The 20,153-nt window shown below is 39.2% G+C and overlaps 1 protein-coding gene across 1 annotated transcript in view; it reads right to left on the bottom strand.

The window, feature by feature from the left end:
- Window positions 1–1,480: 1,480 nt before the first annotated feature.
- The window catches only part of YWHAQ (tyrosine 3-monooxygenase/tryptophan 5-monooxygenase activation protein theta), a 28,587-nt gene continuing 9,914 nt past the window's right edge, over window positions 1,481–20,153 (bottom strand). The window contains exons 2-5 of the mRNA XM_056126824.1: window positions 9,423–9,546; window positions 5,483–5,646; window positions 4,625–4,720; window positions 1,481–2,207 (exon numbers count right to left, since the gene is read on the bottom strand). Coding sequence (XP_055982799.1) covers window positions 2,148–2,207; window positions 4,625–4,720; window positions 5,483–5,646; window positions 9,423–9,546 — 444 coding nt within the window. The 3' untranslated portion in view covers window positions 1,481–2,147. The remainder of the gene's footprint in view (window positions 2,208–4,624; window positions 4,721–5,482; window positions 5,647–9,422; window positions 9,547–20,153) is intronic.

Below are 20,153 nucleotides of genomic sequence, written 5' to 3'. Positions count from 1 at the left end.
GGGAAATTATACACACACACACACACACACACACACACACACACACACACACACACACAAACACACCTCTTAGAGAGCCCAGCAAGCTCCCTGTGGGTATTCGATATGCCAAAAACAGTAACAATAACAGGTTTCATTCCCCTGACCCTGAAAGAGCCTCCAATTGTTGCAAAAGATGAGTTAAGGAGAGGCTGCTAAAATCTCAGCACTGGGAAGAATGGAGACATTACTTGAACCCACTCGAGTAAATCGAAGAACAGGATGACAGTGATACAGTGATGTTAAAGAAATTAAATAATATTTTACAGTGCTCAGAAATCTATGTGGTGCCAGAGGCTGTACTGAGCCCAGCCACATATAAGGCAGGCACCTTATTCCCTGTACTGTATCTCCCCAGCCACTGACTAAAACTTTTTATTAAAGAGGTTGTATTTTAGGACCAAGAATGTAGCTTAGTGGGAAGGTATATACTTTCCTCAAGACCCTGGATTCTATACCTTTCATGCTCTCCTCCCTGCAACTATCATCTTCTTAGATTTTGGGGAATCAAAGTTCTGTTCTAAGCAGGTATTCCCCTAATGGGCATTTACTCCTTCTTCCTCATTGTTTCCTCAGAAAACAAATCAAGTACAAGCAAAACCTTGTTCCATAAACCCAGATGGCAGTTTTTCAGATTATCTTCTGAATACTTAAGACAGGGTAGTGTAACAGCCACCGTGGGAAAAAGTTATTTGGAACTCATATGACTGTTTACAAAGAGTTGTTTGTAAACTAATCAAGGTCCTCTTAAACTCTGACACTGCTTATATATCACTGGAGCTTGATTATACACCAGCCAAAGCATGCACAAGTACATAATTAACTTTCCTAGTTTTATAATGTCCATTTTATTCCATCCACTGTATAGTGTTTACATCTGAGAAAGAGATGATCCATAAAAACAGATAAAAACACTGACTCTAAGATAAAGGTCCAATTTTGTACATTTCAGGCAGCTCTAGACAAGTGTAATACAATGCAGAAATAGAGGTATGTGATTATATTTGTCGTAAGAGGGAATTACCAATAAACTTCAGAAAAGTAGTAAATTCACCTGTCTCTTAAAATGAGTATGCAATTGTTACAAAGCCATTGTATATGGTTTATAAAATGTAATTTTTATTTTCTGTTACTCTGCTGTTACATAGGGCATAACATTTTCACAAGGCGTTTTGGGGACTACAGTCGATGATTAGCAACACACAGTAGTGGTCCAACTCTCTAAGTCACAAGCACTAGACAAACTGGACACCCTCTCATATGTGCACAAATCTGCATGGAAAAGTACTATAGTTTTAGACTTGGACTTGTTTACTTTATTTTCCCTTTCTAGTGTATTAAGAAATGACATGCACTTTAATTTGCCAAAAGCAATGCTTGTATTCTGGCAGCAACATGCTTTTATTACACACAGTAAAGTGAATACCAGAACTACAAAGGCAGGAGGTATAAGTGAAATTTTATTGGGAAGGGAAGTTGTCAACTTAAACAGCAGCAAATGAAGAGTGAATAAGGAAACTCCCCGTTGTCACCAACACACAAAGCCTCCAAGGTATGGTAGAGGAGACATTTCAGTGTGTGACCCCCAGCCCAGAAATGTCAATGCTTTTCATTCAATCTAATACTTCTGGAATCCAACCAAAAAAGAATACATTAAAAGCATAGAAAAGTTGCTCATTAAAAGGAAAGCCCAAGAGTAAGAGAGGGACATAGAAATGAAGAGATTATGTATAACACTTTTAAATTGCAATTAACTACATTTTCGTATCTTCACAGTAATACAAAACACAGTCACTTGCAGAACTGGTTCAGATTACTTAAATATCAGGTACATTTTAAGTCCTCTACATAAGTGTTTGGACATTACTTATTTTTATATGAAATGAAGCTATTAATACTTTTCTACAGCAGTAACTGTACACCAGAAAGGCCAAGACAAACACAAATCAAGGAATGGAGTTTTCCCAAAGCTGCAGTGTGAAAAGACTAAACAGTTGATTCCATACACATGAATGGGTTTCTTTGCTAGAGAAAATCCAAATGGAATAAGGAATGGAGATGTGTAAAAAGATTTCTTGAGGGGAAGAAGGATGCCACCCTGTGTGCACTTAGTTCTCTGCCCCTTCTGCTGCATCACATTCTTCTCCTGCACTGTCTGATGTCCATAACTAGGGGGAAAAAAGAAATCATAGTAAGTTACTATTTCTAAATTAGATAACGATATTAAGTCTTAGCAAAGTAAATTCTGAGTACAGTATGTTATTCAAACAAGAAACGAAATAACTAAGACTATAACGTAACCTTAGAGACCTACTATGCATTTACAGAGAATTCAAACATACACAGTATTTGAGTATGCTTCTCTTATTACTCCTTATTTTAAAATACTACATTTCAGAAATAAGGCACCATTAATTGAATTTATCATGCATTTATCATGCACAGTAGCCCAATATTCTTTTGAAAGCACTACTGAAATAAACCTATGATAAAGCAGAAAATTAAGTAGAAAACCATGGAGACATAACTATTTTCAATATCTAATGAGCTAAAGGTAAAGGTAAAGGCCCTCCCATTGATCGTCGATTTGCTCGAGCGGGCCCAGTAACGTCTCCATTGGAGACTTTGTTGTTACTGTGTCTGGCATATCGAATACTCTCGGTAGCTTGCCAGGCTCTCCGAGAGGGGCGGAGGAATCGAACTCGGGTCGGCCATGTTGGCCGCTTGTAAGGCGAACGCCCTACCGCTGTGCTATCGCTCCAGCTAAACTGAGCTAAACTGTAGGAAAAGGTTTACTTTGTGTTACTTCAAAAAATTAAATGTAAGATGATACAAATCACAAGAAAGCTAAATAGGATATTAAATTATTTATCAAAGAGTCTTTCTAGTTTCTAAAATGAAGCACTAAAATGAATAAAATAGTATTTGTTGATTATAATACAAGGCTCACAAAATGAAATTCTTTTAAACCAATGCCAAGACATTATTGGCAATTTTAGAAAAACTAGAAATTTAAAACTACTTCATTTTGATTTTTTTAATTAACAAAGGTTCTATAATTTACAATAATGTTAATGGTTTTTTGTGCACATATTTCCAACCACACCTATCACCAGTGCATCCACCTCCCTCCCTCAAGGACACCAATACCGCTCCCTCTCAACCCCTCAGCTCCCTACAAACATTTCTGAAGTATTAGCTCTGAAAGAGAAACAATTAAAAGGTAGGTAGAATTTTGCCCACTGTAATCTCTCTCCCTGGCCCCCACAAAAGGTACTTCTGCTGAAATTACTTCTTTCTCAGTTTTGTTTTTGGGTCATATTTAGCAGTGCTCAGGGCTTAATTCTGGCTCTTTGCTCAGGAATCAATTCTGGTGGGGATCAGGGGACCACACCAGGACCAGCCACATGTAAGGCCAAGACCCTGACCCATTGTCCTTTCACTCTGATCCGAGGATTATTATTTCTATTGCCACCTCACAAAAGCAGTAATTTCTGCTGTGAACAATGTATTTTCATCATTTCCCCACCTAGCAAAGTTGGATAGGCATGACATGAAAATTAATCTAGGGTTGGGAAACTAGCTTGAAGGACTGGGGCACATGGTTTGCCTGTGGGTAGAATGGGTCTGACCAGAAGTAGTCACCAAGTACCCCTTGGTGTGGCCTCCAAATAAAAATAAATAAAAACCCTTCTCCAATACTATACAATCATCGAGCAAAAGATAAAACACCAGAATGGGAGATAAGAAACTTTTTTAATAAGAAATTATTAAAAAGGATAGTACATTCTCCCAAATTATTTATAGATTTTTGATATCAAATTTATCTGCTACTATAAATAACGCTCAACCAGAAAAAAATTTTTTTCCCTCCATTACTATTTCCTTCACCTACCTTTCCAAGAAACAATAGAGAAAAACAGATAAAGGAAAGTGTGAGACTGGAGTGATAATACAGCAGGTAAAACTCTTGCCTTGCACACAGCCAACCCAGGTTGGGGCCCCCCGCACCCTATGTGGTCTCCTAAGCACACCAGAAATGATGCCTGAGCATGGCCGGGTATGACCCAAAACCAAAACCCCCCAAAAAGAGGGGAAATTATCAGTAAGAGACATGAACTACAAGAAGTGGAATAAATTGAGGTACAAACAGAGTTCTCCTATCAAATGACTACATACTATTATGTACAGTTTAGAAAGTAAAATTTAAACTATACAAACTATTAGTAATTTGTGTATTCAATAAACCTTAACCTCAATGAAATAGCTAATGTTAATCTTATAATTTCTGTAATCTTAGTGTCTTCTCAAGGATGTTTGATAAAATTCCAAGTCAACCTGGAGTACTAACAAGCACTTAATACTTTGTACTCAGAAGTGACTCCTGTTGGTGTGTAGGGTACCATATGTGATGGTAGGAATTCAATCACAGTTCACTGCATCCAAGGCAAGTAAGTACCTTTCCTCCAGTATTATCTCTCTGGTTCTGGAGAAAATGTGATTTTCAACTATCCCCAAAGATAGGGAGCCTGAAATAAACTAAGTATTTTTGTTCCGAAAGGAAAAAAAATTAGAATGAACTCACTGTTAGGTTGTCTCTAAGCAACTGCATGATGAGGGTGCTGTCTTTGTATGAATCTTCATTCAGTGTATCAAGTTCTGCAATGGCCTCATCAAAAGCCTGAGAAACATTAATTAATATCCACGGTAAACATTTACATTGAAACAAACTTGTTAGTCCACAATTACAAACCATTTTTATGAAATATGCAAACATTTACTTTAATTTTAGCAATTAAAAACGAAAAACTCATGGACAGATCTCCCTCTATTTCCCCTTTTTACTTAGGGGCTATTCCAGGCAATGCTGGGGGGCCAAGTGGTGCCAGGGATTGAACTTGGCCTCACATGTGCTAGGCAACAGTCCCTCCATTTTGAACCATATCCCCAACCCTCCAAAACTCAGTGTAATAATTTCCTCTTATTCCAAGTCTCTCCTGAGTATGACCTGAAATTATAAAAGCTAAAATCAAAAACCATAGATTTCTCAGATCTTTAACAAGATGTATGATGCCATGAGATACACCTAAATACGTTTTACCAATAAGACCTAGCATTTACTTGCAAAAGCCCTTTTCTACTCACCCATATTGAGACATTTTGAAGACTGCAACTATATACTAGTGACTAAACCTGGCAAGCATTCCTTTACAATCCATTATATTTCTTTCATATTTCTCTGAGTACTCTAGCCAACTCTTTATAAATAGTATCACTGCTTATAATCATACTTAGGAGAATAAGGTATTCAGACAGGTAAGGAGTGGTTATAAAGTGAAAGAAAAGGGGAATGAGTTATCCAAGTAAAATACCTAGAAATAAACATACCTGCTATCTCAAATAACCTTAACTCAAAGAGGATACTTCTGGATACACAGCTTACCGTTTTAGCCAGTGTGCAGGCCAGCTCTGGGTTATTAAGAATCTCATAATAAAATACAGAAAAGTTAAGAGCAAGCCCCAGTCGGATTGGATGTGTAGGTTGCATCTCTTTCTTGCTTATATCAAAAGCTTCCTGATAAGCTCCTTGGGAATTATCTATCGTTTCTGTGAAGGGAAAAATAAGAAAAAAGAAACAATAAAGCATGAAAAATATCCTTCTAGTATTTATAGCACAGTAACATTTTTTTTCTATTTTTGGCTTTTTGGGTCACACCCAGCGATGCTCAGGGGTAACCTTACTCCTGACTCTGTACTCAGGAATTATTCCTGGTGATACGTGGGGGATTATACAGGATGACAGGAATTGAACCTGGGTGAGTTGCTAGGAAAACTAATAGCCTACCCGCTGTACTATCATTCCAGTCCTAGCACATTAACATTTTTAATTTTTATCTTTTGGGGTCACACCCAGCAACGCAGTGTTACTCCTGGCTCTGCGCTCAGGAATCACTCCTGGCGGTGCTCAGGGGACCATATGGGATGCTAGGAATCGAACCCGGTCGGCCACAAGCAAGGCAAACACTCTACTCGCTGTGCTATCACTCCAGCCCCAACATTTTTAACACACACTCTAGCTCTTGGTCCAAGTACCAGTTTCCTCTCTGTAGTTATCTTGTAAAACCATGGGACCAAACCCCAAAATAATTTGTACTCTTTAAAAACTTATTTATAGGCCCATAAGATGACTCAATGGTTTAAGTGCCTGCCAACAAATATATGGCCTTGAGTTCAAATTAGTGCCGTACACAACTGCTGAGGTGATCCTGACAGCTTAATTGGAACCATGGTGAGAAAGGGCAATAGAGAAGCTCAGTGGTGTAAAAATTAAAAATAAAAAAATGGAAAAATAAATCAACACATAACAAAAACATCCAGAGTGAGGCTCTGAGCCAAATCCTGGGTGCAGTCACAAGTGCATGGGTGATTCTGACATTTCCATCTCTGAGGCAAAAACAAAGATCTTCTGTTCATGTTGTAATTTTATTTACTTTGAAATGCAGTGATTTTGATATATGTAAAAAATATCCCAGGAAAGCCAGCAAAGTGATAATCTGGCTGCAATACACCTTCCCGAGAAGGCACTTTACAAAAATGTGTATGTTCAAAATTTTAATTTTGTGTCTTATTTAAGGAAAGATACCAATCAAGAGTATGTGAAAGGTAATTATCAATGTGCCAATATGTAGAACAAAATACTCTGACCAGAATTTTATTATTGGCCTAATAATGTCTCCTTCCTTAAAAAAAGTCAGGAAGGTATTACTAACCCTAACCTTATATATCCAGGCTTTCAAAAGGATACATTTTCTGAATAGTCATTAAACCATTATAGCTTTAGAAATTGACTTAGTAAAAATTGTTATGCTTTATGCCCTAATTATATACTTTGTTTGCTCCAAAATGGCAATTATTAATCTAAGTGTGGCGACCAGTAGAGCTTTCACACACAAGTTATTGCTTTCTGGCACATACAACACACCACAATAAGTGGCAATCAACATCTAAGCGACAAACACAAGCTATTTATGAATTTATAGCAATTATTAGAACAGTTGTTATGTGTGGGACCTGAAATGCCAACGAGGGGGGGCTGGAGCAATAGCACAAAGGGTAGGGCATTTTGCCTTGCACGCGGCCGACCCAGGTTCGATTCCCAGCATCCCATATGGTCCCCTGAGCACCGCCAGGAGTAATTCCTGAGTGCAGAGCCAGGAATAACCCCTGAGCATCGATGGGGGTGACCCAAAAAGCAAAAAAAAAAAAAAAAAAAAAAAGCCAGTGAGTTGGAAAGGGACAAATCAGATTAATGCTGGTGCTATATCACAAAGACATCACTTTGGCTTGCTGCCTTTAAAGTGCTCAGCTCTAGGCAAAGAGCTTTCACATTCAATTGTTTAATCTTTATGGCAGCAGAGTTAGACATCTATACATAATAACAGATTTTGTTACAGCAGAGTACAACACTTTTCTCTTTGTATTTTCTATTACACTGGTATGTGGGATGGGAAAACTGTCTCATTTTCAATCAGTAATGCTCTGTGGGAGTAGGACCATGGTAACTATTTTGGGTGGGTAATATGTCAGTTTTGGAGGAGCAAAATTAAGAGAAAAATAAGGGCTGAGTCCAGGGTGGCCTCAGCACACCTGGGCCCGAGCAGGGCAACATGGTGGGCCAGAGTACCAGAGAGAATGGTCCTGAGCACTGCTTCGGAAGCTCCCCCAAACAAAAACCAATCAACTTACTAGAGAAAGTGAAATGGCACTTCTGAACTTAACTTGATAAACTGAGTAGCAGGAACACACACACACAAAATTTAAAAGGATCTAAATTACTCGGGAATCTTTTATAATCAACTTAAGCAATTTGGTTACTATTCCTTTCCTCCCCCACATTTTCTGTAACAAATTACTTGCCTGCAATAATATGTATTTCTCCTCCTCAGAAATAAAGTCACTGTGATAATCCTTCGAAATAGGTAGGAAATAAGTTGGTGCCAGAAATTAAAAGCACAAATCCTATTTCTGTATGTTATTTCCAGTTATCTTTTAGTCTTTGCTTTTTGGCCACAGCTCATGGTGATTGGAGACCACACGTGAGGCCAGGGATCAAACCCAGGTTGGCTGTGTGTAAAGCAAGCAGCCTGCCCACTGTCTACTGTTCTGGCACCTATTTCCAGTTATCTTAAGTTTCAATGCCTATAACCTGCCACAATAATGGTCATATAACATAACAGAAATCATTTAAAGAATAAAAGAATTTTGGGGGTAAGAATATGAAGGAAAAAGGAGAGAACAAAAGGGAATGCCCTGCCACAGAGGCAGGGTAGGGTGAGGGGGACATGGGGTGGGAGGGATACTGGGATAAGTGGTGGTGGAGAATGGGCACTGGTGGAGGATAGGTATAGCTGAATCATTGTATAACTGAATCATTGTAAAATCAATCATTGTATAACTGAAACCCAAGCACAAAAATATGTCAGTCTACAACTGTACCTCATGGTGTTTCACTAATTAAAAAAAAACAAAAACACAAAAAAAAAGAAATATGAAGGAAAAAAAGCATAAACTACCAGATTCAAAATCTTAAATATCGGTTCATAAATAGCACTTAAGAGCTAAAGGGCAAATCATGTAAATTCTTAATGATTTTGGAGACTCGAGTTAGCACAATTTTTTTACATAAATGACAAAATGATTGTTTTGTTGTTTTTTTTTTGAGGTGAGAGGTTCTGGGTCACACCTGGCTGTATTCGGGGGATATAAAATCCAGTTCTAGAATCCAGTTCAGCCCACGAAAGCTAAGTGCCTTTTTTACTCACTGTACTCTCTCTCCAGCCCCTCATTTTGTTTTACTGGGGGGAACCATACTCAGAAGTACAAGAGGCTACTCAAAGTACACAGCTCTTTTTGGTGCTTGGGGAACCATATGTCACCAGAGATTGAACCCCAGGCACCAACAATTCCTTTGAGTTATAATCCCCTAGATCTCAAAATAATTTTCTTAAACCCCCTACCCCCCAAAATTAAAAACTGACTGTAGCACTGTCCTCCCATTGTTCATCGATTTGCCCGCCCGGTAACATCTCCATCATGAGACTTCTTGTTACTGTGTTTGGCATATCGAATACATCACGGGTAGCTTGCCAGGCTTTGCTGTGCGGGCCAGATACTCTTGGTAGCTTGCCGGGCTCTCCAAGAGGGGCAGAGGAATCAAACTCAGGTCGGCCGCGTGGGTCGCGTGCAAGGCAAACGCCCTACCTGCTGTGCTATCGTTCCAGCCCTATAAATTGACTAGAGACTGTATATATGTAGTTAAAGTAAGAGTTTCATTAATCCTTTTTAAGTTATTTTCAATTTACCTATAAGCCAAATATACATACGTTTTCGATCATCACCACTTGCAACTTCAGCAAGGTACCGGAAATAATCCCCCTTCATTTTCAGGTAGAACACCTTACTCTCTGGATTAGTTGCATTGGCTATTAAATACTTATCCAACAATTCCTGAAAGAAATATGACAAAACATTAAGACATTAATGAAAAGGCATTTCATTACACACACAAACCAACAATGATAAGTGTTTGAATCATTAATTATCACAGTAACTCTATACCATCCCCTGGACTTAAAGCATGGGCTGAGAATAGGAGTCAGGTGGTTGCCAATAGCTGAATGCTTGGCTTTGGAACAACTCGTAGTTTTCAATAGTAGAGTTAGATTAGACCAAACATTAATTATAAAGAACCTGTCTGTTCACTCATCCAGCAACACTCCCTAGGTCCCAGGCACTATATTTGAGTCAAGCGCCATAAAGAAGAAATTCATTAAGTCTTTGCCCTCAAAGAACTCACATTCTTCTAATAAGATGGTATGCCATGAACTAGACGCTGGTTGTTAAGAGTTATGTGAGCAAAGGCTGTGGAAACACAGAGATAATATCTGACTCTGCTGGAGATGGCTGCTGGTTAGACTGGCATCCTGGGTAAGGGCATATGCTTATAAGAAAGGACACTTTTAAGATGCAGCAGTTAGAAAACAGGGGTTGTGCAATCACTTCAGGGAAAAGCAGAACTACTAAGTTTACTCTGCCCATCCAGCACACATCCAAACAAGGTTAAGTACAGAAAGTTAAGTGTGCACTTAGTGAATTAGTACTTGTCAAATAGAGGCATTTGTACAAGGTGTCCCTGGGAGCCTAAGAGTCACAAAAGACAAGACTATCTTCTTGGAGTATCATTTTTTCCTCCATACTAGTTAATCAAAGTCTTTCTGCATTAATATACATTACAGAATCAAATAAACATCCCATAGAAAGAAACTAACATGCACACTTCATTGGTTTGCTTGGGGACTAAAGCTACCACACAGAAGTCAAGGCAAGGGGTAATGTCACAGGGCAGTGCTTAGTCAATGTCACTGGTGATTTTTGGTTTAGGCAAAATGAAACTAGTAAAAACTTTAAAAACAGACAAAATGGAAAGCCTGGAGAATAACTCATTAAGACCGTTTCAAATTCAGATAACGTATTCCTGAAATAAAAGACGGCTGTTCACAGGTAAGGGTTAAAAAATATAGTTCTAACTTAGAAATGGCCTATAAAGGTTGGAATACAACCTTTGTAATAGAATACAAAGGTTCTAACACCCTTAATTTCATTATTATTTTACATTTTGGTTTTGGGGCACACTCCATGGCACATGAGGCTGCTCTGAGAGCAGTTCTGCAGGGCCATGCAGAGCAAAGTACTGAACCCTGGAGACCTGCATGCTCTCCAGGTTATATTTCCCAGTCTTAAGTAATTTGGGTCATACTTGGCCGATGCTCTGGGGTTATTCCTGGCTCAGCAGTCAGGAGTCACTCCTGGTGGTATTCAGAGGACCACATGGGATGCTGGGAATGAAACCTGGGTCGGCATGCTTGCAAGGCAAACTCCCAACCCGCTGAACTATAGCTCCAGCCCCAGCACCCATACATGTTTTAAAGACAAATTTAATTAACTGTTTAGGCTAAAATACTTTATAAAAACATTTTAAGAGGGGGCGAGAGGGTAGGACGCTTGCCGTGCACAGAGCTTACATGAGTTTGTTCTCCAGCAACCCCTCCCCATGATTCATGAACCCTGCCAGGTATGACCCTTGAGCAGAGCCAGGAGTATGACCTGGTCCAGCTAATGATAGTCCCCAAACAAAATATATAAACGTTTTAAAAGTGTTTGGGGACAGGGTAATAGCTCAAGTGGTAGAGTATATGCCTAGCCTGTGTATGGCCCTGAGTTAGAGCCCTGGCACGACATGCAGTCCTCATGGCTAGGCTGAGCATTTCCATGACTGGTCCCTGACATCACTGGGGATAGTCCCTAAAATGATTTGAAATTCAGGGAAGTTAGTATTATGAAATTATCTGATGATGTCTCCCATTGCAGTATCAGCTGGTATCAAATAGGAAAAGTTGCTAGTCCAAGAATGAAGAATGTCTTTGGAAGTCACACCCAAACACTAAGGCAACTGAACAACAAACACAGCTTTCGTACTACCTTATTCAAGTACAAGAACCACAGAATTTCTTTTGCTTAATATCACCAATACCATTAACAGTTAGCTACTTATGAAAATAAACCTGAGAAACTTTTTTCAGAATCTTAGAAAATCACACTAAATTTTCCCCTCCAATACAGATACAGACGGATGGGTTACTTTGAATTTTATAACTACTTTTATGGTAGGTGTGAATTAGATAGTTGAAAAGGTCATTTATGTTTTTTCTGATTTGTTTTGGGGCCACACCTGGCAGCACTCAGGGGTTAACTCCTGGCTCTGTGCTCAGGGATCACTCCTGGTGGTGCTTGGGTTCATTATGAAATGTCAGGGATCAAACCTGGGTGAGCCATATGCAAGGCAAGCGCCTTACCCACTGTGCTATCTCCCCAGCCCCAAAGTTACTCAATGAACAAGAAAGAGTGGATTCTGAAAAGTAGTATCAAATAACACACAGTATTAACTCTGGGAATCATCACCTCTGCTTGTCCTCACACTATGAACTCTATTGTAAAATATAGTACCTCTCACTGTTCTTGTTTTTCCAAGTCAGTCGGTCAATAAGGATGAGATCCTACAGATGATCTCTATAGGTGCCAGCACTGGCAAAGAAAGACCTTACTTACAGACAGACAGATACACACACAAAAACGGACTCGTTATCTTCTAAAATCTAATACTTTATGATTAAAAGCAGTAGAAGCACGGTAATAAAATAGTCTGACTAGAATTAGGACTTGGGGTGAGGAGAATACCAATTCCTCGTAAGTCACAGCCACATAGTGGGGCACTCATGAGGACTCTTACCGGCACACTTCCAAGGCTTTCCAAAGACTCAGAAAGCGACTAAACAGCTATTGGATTAGTACCTACACAGCCATGCATGGCTAATTACCAACTGCTTCTTTCTTATTTACTTTGATTACTAATTTGCATATAGCCATTACGTACGATTTACAGTGTTGGCTTTAATTAGTGACTTGTGCATTACTTCCATCCTGGAGTTTCAGCCAGGTATCATGATTCTTTGTCAGATGACACTAGCTCTCTGTGAAGGAAACAACAGATATAGAATAATTCTGTCTTTCCATTAGTTATCAGTGGGAGAGATGTATATTTCAGTCCAATTTTTAAGAAAAATAAAATAGAATGGAATCAGTCATGCGTTACCAGACTGATCATGGCTGTATCAAAGTACTATCAATATTAGCTATCAAAATACCAGGTTGAATACAGGGTATACAAATACTTAATGCGCATAGCCTAAGTACACAGCTTTTTTGTTTTAAAAACTCATATTCTATGTAAAAAATTCCATACAAAGAAAAATCAAATGTTCAGTGCCCCATCGAATATCTCCTTAAATAAGGTTACTGAAAAAAAATCAATGATAAGAGCAATGAAGTCTTAGCATTTATATAGTAAAGTCCCCACGTTAATTTTTCCCGTGCATTTTTTTGTCAAACAGCAGAATCCTTTCACAATTCTCATTCAACCTGCAAACTTTTTGATTCTAGGAGACTTGGAGAACTAAGACTGGGAATCCCACCAGTGTTGACAGTGATCTGACTGAGGGGTAGCACTGTAGCACTGTCCTCCCATTGTTCATCGATTTGCTCAAGCAGGCACCAGTAACATCTCCATCATAAGACTTGTTACTATTTTTGGCATACTGAATATGCCATGGGTAGCTTGGCAGGCTCTGCCGTGACTGAGGGGTAAAATGCAGCTTTTATACTTCTGATTATGGAATCTGTAAGGAAATCAATGTATTTACTACCCCTAATTATGAAAGAATAATAATGAAAGACATAAAGGAAGTCAAGTATGATCAGAGTCAGAGGAAAGAATACAGGTCACTTTAGCAAATGTCTTAAAGAACCTTGAAACAAATATGCTCAAATAAACAGGATGTGGGGTTGGAGCAACAATACAGCGGTAGGGCGTTTGCCTTGCATGCTGCTGACCCGGGTTCAATTCCCAGGATCCCATATGGTTCCTTGAGCACCACCAGGAATAATTCCTGAGTGCATGAGCCAGGAGTAACCCCTGTGCATCGCTGGGTGTGACCCAAAAAGCAATAAACAAACAAACAGGATGGGCATAATGAAGATTACACTTTAAAAGCTATGAAGAACTATATTAAGGAAATGATCAAGAAATAATATTGATATACTCCTACTAATTATACCTTCTTAGGTTTTAAGAGAAGACTAGGAATAAAACACAGTACAAATTGGTATTTTACATCTAGCACATTTTTAGGACTCAAAAATGCTCAATGGGGCTGAGCAAATGCCTTTGCATGCCTTACTTGAAATTTATTGTAAATGAAATTGACCATTTGCTTGTCTTTTTTGGTGGCGTTTAACGTCTTTGTAATTTTACAAATGATTTTTCTTCTAGAATTCTATGGAATCTTTAGATGTTAGTGATTAACATTTTCCAGTTTTATATGAACTTAATATATCTAAAAATGATCTGGTTAGTAGTGAGAGATACAGTTAGTGGGTTAAGTGCTTGCCTTGATTGCAGCAGACCCGGGTTCAATCCCTGACAACCTATGTAGTTTCCCCAGCACCAGGAGAGATTCCCGAGCGCAGAGCCAGGAGTCAGCCCTAAGCACTGCCCAAGTGTGGCCCTTCCCCAAATCATCTGGTAGTACAATTGTATTACTATTTACCTATTCTATTTAAACATATAAAATTATCAACATTTCTGACCAATTTGAGATGTAGAAAATGTGACTATTCAATTCTGGTTTTGGAGTATACCTAGAGCCAGGGCCTACTCCTGGCTCTGCTCCCTGTGGTGCTGGGAACTCAATCATGGTCAGTAGTAGGCAAAGCGTATGCTTTAATCAATCCCTATACTATCTCTCTGGCACAACTATTCAACTTTAACACAAATAAAAATGAAACTTAATTGAAATACAAGTCTGAACGTGTATGTAGTGTATTGTACACCCAACCATATGAAATGGTAGTATTTTTAAAATGTTACCTAAATAGCAGTGTATTTGATTAAAATATACACGCATACATTCAACTCTTGGTAAGGAGCCACGAGAAAATTTTGAGTCATCACCTTAAAATAGATGGGCACAAACACAATTTTCTGGTTTTGACAAAACAGTGCGACTGAGCAGACTTTTCCATCTAAAAATAATCAATACACTAAACAAAAATAGATGAAAGGAAAAAACATAGCAGTCCAAAAGACGGGAGATATCGAAGTGCTAGATAGAATAAAAAGGACAAGTTTACAACACAGTGACAGAAGAGTGTCCTACTTAATCCTGGAAGCAGCAAGGAAACTACTACTTTGACTTTTGAGGCCACATAGTGTGTGCTGTCTACCATTAAGAAACGAAACCCAAATCCACATTGCAGGTACTATTCATATTTTTATTTCACTTGTTATATAAAAATGTGGGTAGAAGTGGGTGAAAACAGTATGCTGACAGAAACAAAGCCACTGTGTACAGACTTTCAAAGGGCTAAGGGGGTAGGTCCAGTGATTGGAATGGATTCTTTATATGCAACAGGCTCAGGTTCTACCCCTGGCACAGGGACTACATGCCAGTAACAACACAAAACATACAAAATAGAATATTATTTTTTGAAAGACGATCACACACTTCATAGGAAAAGCTACAATCCTATTATTTTTTATTTATTGCTCTTTTTTAGGTTACACTCGGAGATGCACAGGGGATACTCCTGGCTTACGCACTCAGGAATTACTCCTGGTGGTGCTTGGGGGACCACGTGGGATGCTGGGAATCGAACCCGAGTTGGCCACGTGCAAGGCGAATGCTCTACCCACCGTGCTATCAGTCCAGCCCTACAATCCCTATTCTGTCACTGTCACTGTCCTCCCATGTTTATCGATTTGCTCGAGCGGGCCCAGTAACGTCTCCATTGTGACAATTGTTACTGTGTTTGGCATATCGAATACTTCATGGGTAGCTTGCCAGGCTTTGCCAGGCAGGCAAGATACTCTCGGTAGCTTGCCGGGCTCTCTGAGAGAGGTAGAGGAATAGAACTCGGGTCGGCCATGTTGGCCGCTGGCAAGGCAAAGGCTGCGCTATATCGCTCCAGCCCACAATCCTATTATTAGTAAGCAAATAATTCAAGACCACCCACCATACTGAAAGGTAAACGAACAACAGACTGGCTAATAACTGAAAAATAAAAAACAAGTGCAGGCAGGAGAGAGAATACAGAGTCAAGGTAGATGCCTGTTTTTCCAAATGGTTGATCCTGATTAGAGGCCCAGCACCACATATGGTACCTTGAGCATCAACAGGAATAATCCCTGAACAGAGTCAGCAGTAAGCCCTAAACACAAAATATAGCCCTAAAACCAAGAGGAAAAAATATAACAGAACATATATTGAAAAGTAATTAAAGAAACATTAAAGATACTTAAAGAGCTAGAGACTAAAGCAACTAAGGAAGGGGCTTCCTTTTTATGTGCCAACCCTACTTTGATCACCAATACACAGTCCCTAAACTCCACCAGAATGACTAAAGCAAAAAGCTGGGAGCAGCCCCAGAGGACCAAGTATGATCTAAGACCTCCTACTCATACATGAAATTGGGGGGGGGGGGGGGGAAGTACTACACAGCTAAATTACAGGAGTTAAGGCACTTGTCTTGCATCCTGCCAACCCCAGTTTGATTCCTAGCATCATAAATGCTAGGTCCCCTCTCCCTCAAAAGAGTACATGTTTTACCATCTTTAAATAGATGCTAGCTAGGATTAGCTTCAAAAAAACCCAGAGGATTGTGGGGGTTGGGAAGAGAGGTGTACCTGGTGAGGAAATAGAAACTCATTTGACCTCAGGTACTCATGGAAGCAAGGCTGGCACTCTACCACTGAGCTATATCTCTGGCCCTAGCATTTTTCCTTGACTAAAATAATCCAACTAATAAGTGGAGAAACAGCAGAAACCATGATAGAGTACAATCAATTAAGAAAAATCATCTCAAGGGCCAGAGAAAATAGTACAGTGGGTAAGGTACTTGCTTTCATGCTTACATGCAGTAAAACCCAGTTTGAATCCCCAACACCACATGACCCGAGTACCACCAACACCAGGAGTGAACCAAAAACAGAAACAAAACAAAAAAAGAAAGAAAAAAAAGTCAACCAGAGAGAAGAGTGAAGAGTTTTTAGAATAGAGAGAGGGAGAAAGAGGGGAGAGAGCTAAATAAGTAAAAGCAAATGGCATATTAAAAGAAACTACTCAGAATATAGACCAAAGAACCAACAAGATGAAAAAACTGGATATAAGAAAAGATGCAAATAGTTATCTAAGATATTAATGCACCAAAATTCTGCAAAAATAGAATGAAGGAGATATTATCCAGAGTATATATATGGCCAATTTCCCAGCAATAGCATAATCATCAAAGTGGAAGAAAAAAAAAAACACTAGATCCCAAGCTAGATAAAAATAAAAATTAATTCATACCTAGACCATCAGGGTAAAACTGCAGAATGCAAAGACAAGAAAATTTCTTAAAAGCAACCAAAGAAATGAGTTACCTATAAAGGAAGAAGTAACAATATGACTGATAGTTGATTTTTCACTAGAAAACAATCAAGTATCTATAAAGTGCTAATAAAAACAACTGACAGATGGGATTCAGTAACCAATTAAAAGAATTATGTTAAAAAAAAAAGGGTGCAAAAATAAAGACATTTCCAGACAAATACAAAAATTTCCACCCAAACCTCTGCTCTGAAAGACTTTTATAGAGTGGGAAGAAGTAATAGAATAAGAGAGATGTCATCAATGAAATTACAGTAACCAAAATATGGAGTAGCTAAAATATTCCTATTATCTTAGGAGTTTACTCTCTCCAGATTGTAAAACATAATTATAACAAGATGTTGAATAAAGCAGGTGTGCTTACTCAAGTCTGCAGAGGAAATATTTCAGATGATTAGGTACAAAAGGTTTTTGGGGTGAGGCAGATAGCTCAAAAGGCTGGAGATAGCATGCTCAGCATATAGGAGATCCCTTCACCTCCCACACACAGCGTAGCATAGCATGACCAAGTGTCCACCTGACCCTGACCCCTCCCCAAATACATATATATAACAACAAAAAGGTTTTTTTGTACTGTGTATGCAAAGGACAAAATTAGTGGCTTATTAATGGCCAGGTTTTCCAATTCTGTTTTAGAAGACCTAAAATTCAAGTACTCTTATTTTATTTGTCAATCCAACAAGTATCTGCCATTAAGACTACACTCCTGGGGCTGGAGGGATAGTAGAGTGGGTAAGACACTTGCCATATACACAGCAGACCTGGGTTGGGTTGGATTCCTTGCATCCTATATGATATGGTCTTCCTTGAGCACTGCTGGGCAGGACCCAAATCCTGCTACCTAATTACACTATCTGAAATTCAACATCTAAAAATAATTCCAGAAGAAGGGTTTCAGTCAGGGGCTGGAGCAACAGCACAGCAAGTATGGTTTGCCTTGCAAACGGCCAACCCGGCTTCGATTCCCAGCATCCCATGGTCCCCCGAGCACCACCAGGAGTAATTCCTGAGTGCAGAGCCAGGAATAACCCCTGAGCATTGCCGGATGACTCAAAGAGCAAAAAAACAACCAAAAAAAAGTGTTTCATTCAAATAATCAAGAATCTCAAATATTTTAGTTAGTCCATTCTGCATTCTAAGAGAACTGGCAAGATCCAAATCTTAGATCCAAGATCCAAGATCACTTTTAGGAAATTTGGGATCACTTGAGATAACATTCACAAGGGCTAACCTTACGTAATAGGTATTATAACTCATTATATCTGCCCCTTACCATGCTGGGCAAATTAACTTTTAAAACTGTAGCTGTTTATCCATCTGAAAAACAGTCAACAGTCTCTACTTCAGAGAATTGTTGTGAAGATCAAGGGAAGTAAGACAAGTTGCTAAGAAAGCTGCTGTGCTGCATAAACCGCAATCACTGTGCACCGTGAATAATACAAATCTTTCTCTTAAGCAGCAGAGCGAGCACTGACATGTGGATGGGTCTTCGGGACGTTTTTCGTATATTCAATTTTGGTTCTAAACACAATCTGTTATTCTCCCACCCCTACTCAATCTTCTGACTTAGAAGAAAAGTGTTCAGCAGTTCTAAACTCAAAGTCTGATGCCATCTTAATCCTTTGCACTTCCTCCCCACAGATCCTCACCTTTATTTCTAATCACCCAAGCCACTAAATATCATTTCCTCCCTTTATCCCTGTTGCTGCTGCTGTAGCAGTAACTGGGAATTACACAAGTTTGATTGTAAGCTCTTGCACACTCTGCCTTGGTACTTGCCGGGGTCACACAATTATTGGCTGAGGTGCTCAGACATTCTTGTAATCATGCTTTGCCAGGTACTATTGCTGCCAGAGATTGAACTCATGACCTCACAGTTGTAAAGCAGGTTATTTAACCACTGACCTATCCCCCAGCCCCTGAATGTAACTTCTCCGTATCAAGAATGTTTTGGATACCTTAGACAAATAAAGAATTAAGTTGGGAACATTCAACTTCTCCTTACCTATAAACCACCAATGGAAAAGACTTTATTTTTGTGTATGGGGTTGGGATGGGGAGAGACTGAATCTCACTGTGCACTTCTGGGTACTTGGGGATGACATGGGCTACTGCCATCAAACCTGCAACTCCCAGAAGCATCATAACCAGACTGTTCATTGCAGTATCAGCAGCAAAAAGGGAGAGGAGAACATGGGAGATAAGCAAACGAGTCAGTATTATTCCCATGCAATCAAGTAGCTAATAATTTTATGAGCCAAATAATTTTATGAGCTAAAGAAATTAAGAAGAAAAAGCACAATGGGCAAACAGACAAAAAGGAGAGGAAGCATGATGAAAAGAATACAGGCTTTCAGTAAGAGAAAAAGCTTTTTTTTGTTCTCCATTAAGATATTTTGGGGGGGAAGGGCACGTCTGGCAATGCTCAGGAGACCGTATGAGACGCTGGGGACTGAACCTGGGTCAGCTCCATGCAAGGCAAGCACTTTACACACTGTACCATCTCTTCAGTCCCAGAAAAAACTGTTTTTCTATCTCCCACCCCCAAATACTAGTAAATTCACTGTCCTTGACAAGATCACTAGTCAGTACCACCACCCCAAAACTGAGGCAACATGATTACCAAGACAGTGGTTTTTTAGTATAGGAAAGAAGCTTTTTGTGAGGATTGTGCACCTTTAAAACAGTGAGCACTTATAAAAAAATGTTCAAACAATAAAATGCTCTTGTATAAGAATGTCCACCATGGGGGGGGGGGGTGAGCTGGGGATTGGTGGGAGGTTAACGGGGGGACCTCTGTGCTGGGAAATGTACGGTGGTGGAGGGATGGGTGTTAAAACACTGTATGATTGAAATCCAATCATAAACAGCTTTGTGATTCTCTATCTCACAATGAGTCAATTAAAAAAATTTTTTTGGGGGGAGTTTGTGCCCAATTCAATCAGCTTAATGGCTGAATAAATAGCAATACTCCTACATTTAAAAAAAAGATTTTTTTGAATGTCCACCCAT

The sequence above is a fragment of the Sorex fumeus genome, unplaced genomic scaffold (assembly GCF_029834395.1).
Source record: "Sorex fumeus unplaced genomic scaffold, SorFum_2.1 ptg000006l, whole genome shotgun sequence".
NCBI lineage: Eukaryota > Metazoa > Chordata > Mammalia > Eulipotyphla > Soricidae > Sorex > Sorex fumeus.
This window is presented reverse-complemented; position numbering and strand designations above follow the sequence as displayed.